The following is a 10242-nucleotide window of genomic DNA, read 5'->3' on the forward strand; positions in this document are numbered from 1 at the left end:
ACGTGCATGAATGATTCCTGGCAGGAAGTGTAAATCCTCAGTAAACACTGAACCGAACCAGAAAAGCTTGTCACCCTCCCTTACATAACAATCTGGGAAAGGACAGAGCTCTCCAGAGCGCTGATCTTCCTTCAGTAATATTACAAAGCTGGGTTTCTTCATATGAGGATGTATGCATGGGTGGTAATGTGTAATACAGTGTATTTCTACATGTACATTGTAAGAACAGAACCCCGAGGCCTGGTGTGATCGTGGCTAACATCTAGAAGCCCAAGATAGAGCAAGGCTGCCAGCCCAGGCTAAGTCGTGAGCCTGGGTGATAGTCATCCTTATCCCAACCACAAGTTCCCCTCCCCCAACATCAAGAAAGAATAGAAACACTTAAGATTTTCTAATTTTATTTAAATGAGTTCACATCAAACTCAATAATTCAGTCTTACATATAATATAGTAAGAGAAAGGCAGAGCAAAAATCAAAGAGAATATAAGTTGCATGGGTAATTCAATTTCTAAAACATAAAATTTAAATCCCAAGTTAATACTATTTAAGCTCTTTACACAGCTTGATCTTAGTGGGTAGAAAACTATTAAGACATGTAAAATACCAAATCCCAATCCACATATCTATTAGTAAAAGCCAAATTCTTTAAGGTATATTAAATTCTAGAAAGAAGGTCTAAAGGTTGCTAAAAATACAAAGCAACTATGGAATTTTGCAGATCAGCCTTGGGGTGAGGCCGCTTCTGCTGTGACTTCGGTTTCTTCTGGAGATTCCTGCTGGGCAGAGGGTTCTGAGCCTAAGGGAGGGCTTTCTTCTAGTTCAGCACTCTCCTGGCAGCTCTGGTTCCCAGGGGTAACCTCACCCTCCTTGCTGGTATCAGCCCCGTCAGCCTGATCTGGAGCTGCGCTCTCCACCTCTGTCGTGGGTTCAGGATCTGCGCTCTCTGCCGCCGTGGGTTCAGGAGCTGTGCTCTCCGCCTCTGCCTCGGCTGTGGGTTCAGGAGCTGCGCTCTCCGCCTCTGCCTCTGCTGTGGGTTCAGGAGCTGCGCTCTCCGCCTCTGCCTCGGCTGTGGGTTCAGGAGCTGTGCTCTCCGCCTCTGCCTCTGCTGTGGGTTCAGGGACTCCCTCAGTGGTCTCTCCTGGGGAAGCCTCGGTGATCTGCAGCTCAGGCTCCTCACTCAGTGTGGATGTCTCCACTAGGGCAGCCTCAGCAGGGACCTGAGGAGACTCTTCTGGAGGCCCAGCTGCGGCCTCTGGGACTTCCTCAGTATGTACCAATTCAGCTTCCTTTACAGAAATTTCTCCAGCCTCTGAACATGGTTTTTCAGCTTCTGCCACATGCTCCTTTTCACCTTTAAAATTTGGTTCATTAAGCAAAGTATTAATGAAAAGAACATGGGAATAAAGTGGAGAAATGCAATCAATTTGTTTTACTTTAATTTGAAGGGAAAAAATTTTGAGACATTTACTACAGCCTACGTTAGCCATGAATCTGCTATGTAACCTGGGATGGCCTCGAACTCCTGATCCTCCAACTCCATTTTGCAAGTAATGTTTCCTAGTGTCATAACAAAAAATTAAAACTGGATGCCCACATGGCCCTGTGGTGCATACTTGTTAGTTCCAGCATTCCAGGAATGGAGGCAGATAAGTTTTTGTGGGTTCAGGGTCAGCCTGGTCTACATAGTGAGATTCTGTCAAAACAAACAAACAAACAAACCCCAAAACTAAATAAAACTAAACAAAAACTTAATAACAAAAAACCCCAAACCAAACCAAAACAACCTCCCCCCAAAACAAAACAAGCAAAACCTGACTCCTGAGCTGCTAATATCTCTGTTCCTAAATAGTGATCACAGTAATTGATAATAACATAATCGTTGAGATAGAGAAAAAAGTATCATTTAAAGTAATTAGCTTGGGGCTTACAGAGGACCAGGATCTGCTGCCCAGTGCTGACATGGTGGCTCACAAACCTCTGTAATTCTGTTCTCAGGGATCCCTCTTCTGACCTCTGGGCAGGGGGGTGTGAGGTAGGGAGGTGGGGGAGGGGGACGGGAGTGGGGGTGAAACCGCAGGAAGGAGAGGAGACTGGGGCAGATGGATGGGACACCATGACAACCGGGTGTACCGCATCTAGTATACTTATCTACATGCAGGCAACACACACATACAATAAAATAAATCTTTAAAAAGTTAAAGTAAGCTGTTTAAGGCAAGATGATGTTTGGGTGAAACTGTAAAGTTTCTGTTCCCCCAGTGGCCATTTTCCAGGCTCAGGGACTCAGGATGCCTGACTGAGTCAACTCCTGTGAAGCATGCTTTTGAGAACAGCACGGGGTGGGGGGTGGGGGGTGGGGGGTGCTTGCCAAAACTGAAAAAAATAATAATAATTAGCTTATAATTTAAAACAATAATAGGGGAAACGAGAGGTCAAACTGCTGAGACAGATGCTAAAATTCTGTTTGCATGGATAGGTGTCTGAGCAGTAGAAATAAGATTACCACAAAAAGAAATTAAAACTGCCTCTCAGCGGTACACATGGAAAACTCACTCATCCAAAACTAGCAACTCTAGGTTACTGCGATCTTGCTTCCCGAGTGAACCCTTACACATAGCCATTCTTGATTAAATGACTAAAGAAACAAAGACGCCAGTGTGGTGGTGCCCGTCTGTAACCAGGCTCAAGAAGGAGCCAGGAGAACCGCAGATTTTGGGGTCATCCTGCCTACGATTCCTGAGACCTTGCCTCTAATAAATAAGCAAAGTAAGAAATTCACTTTACCCGGAAGTGGCGGTAGCTCTGCTTTCCTTTGTTCTTTCCCATCCGTTACATGTTCTGGATGTCTGACTGACTTAGATGTGACAGCCTTGTAAGTCTGCAAGAAAAGGCCAGCTTAGCTTTCTTCAGCCCTCTCTACGATTCATCGCGTTTAATTCTCTACGGAACCACGGCTAGAAGTTTCAAGAACAATTTCAGGGCAGCACAGAAGAGGAGGAAATCTACGCCTGCCCACCGCTTGAGCCAACCCCCCTTTTTGGAGACAGGACCCGTCTCCATCAGGGACCTTTGCTGGCCTGGCACTTGGATTGCAGACCAGACTGACCTTGGGCTCAGAGCACTCGGATTAAAGGCGTGAGCTAGCGAGCCGGGCACACGAATTCTCTAATAGGTCTTTAAGCACTTACATAATATCCACCAGCGCTGACTGTCACACCTACAACCAGGTAATAAATCATATTGGACCCAGATGTTCCCGGGAACTTGCTGGATGACACTCGGCGAAGAGATGCTAGGAAAACAAATTTAATCATGGTCACCTTCACCACCGAAGTACAGGCATCATAAAGAATTACATTTTTTTAGGCATTTTCTCCTCAGTGAATTTGGAACCTATTAACACAGTGGATTTTCAGTTCAGCGAACACAGCGTTCGTTAGAGGCGGGGTTGGGGGTGGGGTAGTGATTCCACCCAGCAGCCTCGGGTCTGATTTGAGGACAGCTGGTGAAGCCTGGCATCTTGGTGTTAGGCATCAGGAAGGGCAGAGGTGGATGAGGAGAAATGACCGACAAACTAAACCAGGTTAACCGCCAAATGAGATGCGAAAGAAATACCGTCCTCCATATATATCCAAAACATAGAGGATCAGAAATAATTACTTTTCTTTTTTCTGTTCTTTTTTTCAGCTGTCCATTTGAGAAAGAAAGAAATGATTGCTTTAAAAATTAATTAAGCATAGGGGTTGGGGATTTAGCTCAGTGGTAGAGCACTTGCCTAGCAAGCGCAAGGCCCTGGGTTCCGTCCTCAGCTGGGGGGAGGGGGGAAGAGGGGGTTGCAAAATAACAAAAAAATTAATTAAGCACACTTATACCTAAAGATAAAATTTGCATTAAGGATAGGTAGAACACATGCTTAGAGTGCACTAGACCCTAAACTTTTCGAGACAACATCCCACTCCTTAGCTGAGGCCAGTCAGACTCATTCTTGGCCATTCTTGTCTCAGCCTCCTGAACACTAGGCTTACAGCTGCGTGGCTGGTTTGCAGTGAGACTCCTGTTGGCTTACAAACAGATCTGTGACCTGGCTGTCCATTCCTAGTCCCAGCTGCTTAGGAGCCTGAGGCAGGAGGCCGTCTGGAATCTGCCTGTATCCCATAATGAAAATCTCACTTCTTCTTAAATTTTATTTAGCATGTGTGTGGAGGTCAGAGAACAACTTGTGGGAGTTAATTTTCTCCTTCTACGGTGTGGGTTCTGGAGCTAAGACTCTGGGTCATCAGGGTTGGTGATGAGCACCTGTACCTTCTGAGCCAATTCACTGACCCGAATCTCATTGCTAAAACAACCAACCTATGGTAGAATGTGTGTCTAACGTACAGGAGGCCTGAGTTCCATCCTCAGCAGCAAAAATAAATAAATCAAACCAACCAAATTTAAACAAAATACAACAAACAAACAAAAACCTCACAACCTTTTGACACTTATTTGATTCACTTTTTTGTTTGTTTGTTTTGTTTTGTTTTAAACTACTAGGAGTCAAACCCAGGGGTTCTTGCCTTCTGGGTAAGCTACATCCCATGGACTCCAGAAAGATCTTATTAAATAAGAAGAAATAAAGAAAATTATTAGCAATGAGATGTGGCAGGCCTTTAATCCCAGCATTTGGGAGGGAGAGCCAGGCAGATCTCTGTGGGTTCAAGGCCAGCCTGGTCTACAGAGGGAGTTTCAGGACAGCCAGAGCTACACAGAGAAAACCAAACAAACAAAACCAAACCAAAAACCAAAAACCAAAAACCAAAAAACCAAAAACCACCAAAAACCAAAAACCAAAAAAAAAAAAAAAAAAAAAAAAAGAAAGAAAGAAAGAAAGGAAGGAAGAAAAGAAAACTCCAGGAATACAAGCAGACTTAAAGACTATTTCAGCTGAGTTATTTAAAATAGCAATAAGAACTATCCAATAGGAATTAATTAAACATATTTGAGTAGACTTATACAATGTGAAGATTAGGATTTACCTATATGAGAAAACATTTTATTGTTTCAGATGTATTTATTATTCTATGTGTCTGAGTATTTTGCCTGCATGTATGTATATGCACCATGTGCATGCCTGGTGCCCTCGAAGATCAGGGCAGGCCTCAGGCTGCCTGGTACTGGAGTTACAGAGCCATCTGTGGGTACTGGGAATTGAACCCAGATCCTCTGCAGGAGCAAGGAGTGCTCTGAACTGCTGAGAAAAGTCTACCACACATTATGTGAAAATCCATAACCATCCACCCCGTGGCAGAAGACCTCAGATGTAAGAGAAAAAGGCCTGTAGTCGCTGCATGTTCTGGTGCACACAGTAATGCCAGCACTTGGGAGGGTGAGGCAGGGGGATTAAGTGTTTCAGACCAGTCTGGGTGGCTACACCTTGTTTCCATAAAGCAAAAACAATAAAAATCTCTAAACTAAGTAGACTAACCATAAACAATGATATTTACTGAACAGGAAGATTATAAGTGATTTTTATATTATTTTTGCCTTTCTGATACTTTCTCAATAAACTATTTTAAGCCTATTCATTAAAAAAGTTACATTTTTGGTTTCTGGAGACAGGGTTTTTATGTGTAGCTTTGGAGCCTGTCCTGGATCTCACTGGTAGACCAGGCTGGCCTCTAACTCACAGAGATCTGCCTGGCTCTGCCTCCTGAGTGCTGGGGTTAAAGGCATGTGCCACCACTGCCTGGCAAGAAGTTACATTTTGCAGCAAAATGGAGAACAAAACTTAATGATAGTTAAAATGTGTCTATCAAAAAACAAACAAACAAACAAACTGAAACAAATTTATTTTTTTTTTTTTACCAAAGTAGGAAGTATCTATCAATAAGACATCAATCAATGCCCACAAAGGAAGACAAATTTATGATTCCAGTCAATGCTGGACTGGTGGCACTGGCCTTTAATCTTAGCACTGGGAGGCAGGGGCAGGAGGATCTCTGAGTTCGAGGCAAGCCTGGTCCACGAAGAGAGTTCCAGGACAATCAGGGCTACACAGAGAAACTTGTCTCAGAAAAATAAATAAATAATAAAAAACACAAACAAACAAAAGCAGAATTATGGCTGTGGCTGTAGCTCAGCACTGGGTAGAATCAGGCTTGCCTAGTGAAATGTTGGGCCTCCGATTCAATCCCCAGCACCATAAAAATGGAAAGTCATTAGGACCCTTGCACCCAGGACTTCTAACTGCAGTTTAGAGTGTTAACACTAACTTTATTGTGATGTGAGTAGGGGACAGGGGATGTAAAAAGGTGTGTGTGGTGTAGATGGCAGACCTTAGAGGATAAAGTGTCTGCAGCCAAGCCTGAAGACTGGTTCAGTGCTTGGGACCCATTGACTCCTTCAAGCTGTCCTCTGAACCCATGCAGGCTCTGTCGCTGTCGTGTGTGTGTGTGTGTGTGTGTGTGTGTGTGTGTGTGTGTGTGTGTGTGTGTATGTGTGTATGTGGTCACTGGACTCATCTTTCTCCTTTTCTGAACATCAGAACAGCCCCCATTATCTTTAGTTTAAATTAAACGGCTTCTCCCTACCTCATTAGTGATGAAAATTGCCATCTTACGATGTATACAGAAAGAGGGGAAGGCAGCATAATACGTGTGTGTGTGGGGGGGGGGACTTCTTTCAAGTAGCATTTAAAAGAAAAGATAGATAGACAGATCTTCCTCTCACCCTCCACCACCAACACAGGCCTAATCAAAGCTGTAAAAACAAGTGGACAAACCAAACCAAAAAACGCCGTGGCTCATGGAATTGTCTGCAGGCGTTTTTCTGTCTCTCCCTCTTAAATCCTCGCTCTGGATGCTGCCTCGGATGCCTCAGGGAGTCGGGTGAAGTAAGTTCAAGAGCTGTGCCTCAGAGAGTGATGGACAAGGGGCGCCCGGGGGGGGGGGGGGAGGGTGTACAGGGGGGGGGGAGAATGGGGGAGGGGGAGGGGTGTTGAGAGCCGGGAAAGGCGGCTCGGAGAGGAACTGCAAACCTGTCCAGATGCAGATGCACACCGTGACATCTATCAAGCACCTACTGTTCTAGGCGGCGTTACTTGGTGCTTTCTTCTTTCGAAAAATTTCAAAAGCCCTTTCCTCGCGCATTCCCTAATCCAAAGGTGATGGAGCTATGAGCTTCTCAGTAACGTCGGAAGAATGACCCGAGGCCACCCCCTTCGGAGGGATTCTCAGGGCCGAGAGATCCCGGGGTTCAGCACCACCAGTGTTCACTGAACCGGACCGCGCCTGGAGCCCACCTGCTAGCGTGTGGACACCCCATGCCCACCTACCTATCCTGTTTCTTTACCTCTTCGGGGAGCCTAGAGGTTCACTGAATAATCAACGTGGGAATCTAGGAGTGAGCCAGACCCTCTTCGAACTGATTTTTCACTCCACATCTATTACAACTCACAGCCACCGTGGACCTCACTTGAAAAAAATGAAGAAATATTACTCGACGGAGATAACCCAGGAAGTCTAATTTGGATTCAGAGGCCAACCTGGAAAAGTTCCCTATTTCCAAAGTTTCCAAGAACTTCGGAGCGCTTGCCTGAGACCCTCCCTCACTTCCTTCACCCCTGGCCCAGGCTTCTGTGACTGGGTGCTGGCGGGTTCGGGGCGCTGGTTCCAGCCTGGACCCACAGAGATGTGCGGGGCACTCACCGTCCTTCCCCAGTGGCGCAGGGCCGGGGGGCGCCCTCCGGGGCAGCGCCAGAGTCTTGGACACAGCCCTTCGGAGATACATCGCCCGACGCACAGGGATGCAGCCGCGAAGCCAGCAACCCAGGCTCAGAGGGCGGAGCCTCAGGATCGCCCCGCCCCGGGGTGGGGTTTCAGACCCGAGCCTCCCGGGTCCGGGGCACGTGTGTGTGTGTGTGTGTGTGTGTGGGGGGGGGTCTGAGTTAGTCGCCAGCATCTTGTCCCCTTATCCTGCTCTAGTAGTGCTTTTTTTGCCGCACCCCGGGCAGCCGCTTACAGGTTGCATCTCAGAAGGGATAGAGGACTTAGAAGTGGCTGTTACGTGCCTGACCCGCTCTGTTTCATGGAGTAACTCTGTTCCGGAACACGCTGGACACGGTTAGGGAATCGCACCAGATTCAGGATTCATTGTGCAGACGCGGTTTATCCTCCAGGTGGGAGGCCACTTTATCTCACCCACTGCGTTAGCTTTCCTAGGAAAAGGTAGCGGGAGGGGGGGGGACTTTACAAGCCAAGGGCTTATGACTAAAGGCAGCGAAAGGTTCCCCCCCTGGAGATGGCTGAGTTCTAAGCTAGCCACTGTTTCCTTAAATACAGGGTCAAGTGCTTACCTAGCATGGGATTGATACCTAGCAGCTATAAAACCAGGCGAGCTGGCGCAAGCAGATAATCCCAGCACTCAGGAGAGGGAGGCAGGAGGATCAGGAGTTCAAGATCTTTGGCAACGTAGCAAGGACACTGTAGGCTATACGAGACCCTGTCTAAAACAAAACGAAACAAAAAACTAAGAGCATTAGGCTGAAGCAAAACAAAACAAACAAAACCACTTACAGGACAATTAGGTAAAGGCTACCCTGGAGTAGCAAGCACTTGTGGACACCAAGCCATCTCTCCAGTCCGAGTTGTGAATCTTGGTTTTTTCCTGACAGGTTTTCTCTGTGTAGCTCTGGCTGTTCTGTAGACCAGGCTGGCCTCAAACTCGGAGATCCACCTGCCTCTGCCTGGAATGAAAGGTGTGAGCCACCACCACTGGGTCAGAGTTGTAAATCTTGCAGGACTGAGTAAAGCGGCTGAGGAGAGCTCTGAAGCTGAGTAGATGAGAAATGTGCTCAGCCAGCTGGAAGGGGCAGTGCTGGCCTGAAGCTCACGATTCCTCCGCACCCTTCAGTCTGGTATATGACAATGTTGGTTATATCAGCCGAGTATGGCCATCCCGATTGGGAGAGACAGTACTGTGACATAGTACACCTCCTCTAGACGCTTTTCCTAAAGGCTCACGTCTCGGCAAAGGAATGTTCTACTTACTCTTCCACTCTGTGAGTTTTGGTGGGTTCTTTGCATATTTTAATGAGCTATTTTCAAAAACGAACAAAACAAAACTCCAAAAACCCATGCCCTTTGGTTGTCAAATTTGCTGAATTTTCCTGCTGCTTCCCTAGAACTCCCGTGCATTTTAGGTTCTTGCTGTGGCTGACTGAAGGCTCAGATTCTTCACTGCCCTCCAGAGAAACCTTGACATTTTTCTGGTCTGTTTAGGAAAAACATCTTGGGTCAGAGATATATTGGCTTAACTCAGATGACCTCCAGCGAATCTTTAGTTGTTGACAAAGATACTAATTTGGAAAACATTGTAAGGCTCCAGTGCCAACAATAATTATTATTTCATGGCTTATGTGCTGGGTAATTTTAAATTATTTCAGCTCCTTGTGTGATGGTGCACACCTTTAATTCCAGCTCTTAGGAGGGAGAGGCAAGGCATTTTTTCTTGTGAGTTCAAGGCCAGCCTGGTCTACATGCTACATACTGAGACCCTGTCTCAAAAAGAAAAGGGAAAAAAGGCATTTTTGAAAGAATGCCAGGCAGGCAGATGGGCAAGTCTTGGGCTGGCAAGCCTGATGACGTGAGTTAGGTCCCTGAACTCATGATGGAAGGGAAAGGACTGACTCTGGGAGGTCATCTTCTGGTCTCCACATGCACATCTATGGCATGTGTATGCAAATACATACCCCCACCTAAACACATGGACTGCAGAAAAAGAATCATTTCATGTACTGCAGAAAAAGAATCATTTCCCAAACTCTACAGAATGCTAGGAATGGGTTGGAGAGACGGTTTAGTGGATGAGTGCATGTTGATCTTCCAGTTCCCAGAACCCACATCAGTTATTTACAGTCTCTCATGAACACACATGCACACACATATACATTAAACAAAAGCTAACATCAGGTAGTTTACAATCTCTCCTGAACACACATGCACACACATAAACATTAAAAAAAGAAATAACATCTGGGCTGGAAAGATGGCTCAGAGGTTAAAAGCAGTGGCTGCTCTTCCAGAGGTCCTGAGTTCAACTCCCAGCAACCACATGGTGGCTCACAACCATCTGTAATGAGATCTGGTGCCCTCTTCTGGCCTGCAGGCATATATGCAGGTAGAAAGAAAACTTGTATACATAATAAATAATTTTTTTTTTTTAGATTTATTTATTACACATACAGTGTTCTGTCTACATTCCAG

The 10242-nt window shown here is 46.0% G+C and overlaps 1 protein-coding gene across 1 annotated transcript; it reads right to left on the reverse strand.

Moving 5' to 3' along the window:
• Positions 1 to 466: 466 nt before the first annotated feature.
• Mgarp (mitochondria localized glutamic acid rich protein) lies at positions 467 to 7802 on the reverse strand. The gene is made up of 4 exons (XM_015996365.3): positions 7687 to 7802; positions 3190 to 3293; positions 2786 to 2879; positions 467 to 1352 (listed from the first exon to the last, which is right to left on the reverse strand). Exons 1-4 carry the CDS (start codon positions 7766 to 7768, stop codon positions 721 to 723), a joined length of 912 nt encoding a protein of 303 aa, XP_015851851.1. The 5' UTR covers positions 7769 to 7802; the 3' UTR covers positions 467 to 720.
• Between the last annotated feature and the right edge of the window lie 2440 nt (positions 7803 to 10242).

This window comes from Peromyscus maniculatus, chromosome 6 (genome assembly GCF_049852395.1).
Source record: "Peromyscus maniculatus bairdii isolate BWxNUB_F1_BW_parent chromosome 6, HU_Pman_BW_mat_3.1, whole genome shotgun sequence".
NCBI classification, from domain to species: domain Eukaryota; kingdom Metazoa; phylum Chordata; class Mammalia; order Rodentia; family Cricetidae; genus Peromyscus; species Peromyscus maniculatus.

What these genes read in the sequence shown, in the direction of transcription:
- Mgarp (XM_015996365.3), bottom strand. Translation starts at nt 7,768, where the DNA reads ATGTATCTCCGAAGGGCTGTGTCCAAGACTCTGGCGCTGCCCCGGAGG. An exon ending in TCAGCGCTGGTGGATATTAT is followed by an intron (nt 2,880 to 3,189) that starts GTAAGTGCTTAA and finishes CTTTTCTTGCAG; the next exon opens with ACTTACAAGGCTGTCACATC. An exon ending in AGAGCTACCGCCACTTCCGG is followed by an intron (nt 1,353 to 2,785) that starts GTAAAGTGAATT and finishes CAAATTTTAAAG; the next exon opens with GTGAAAAGGAGCATGTGGCA.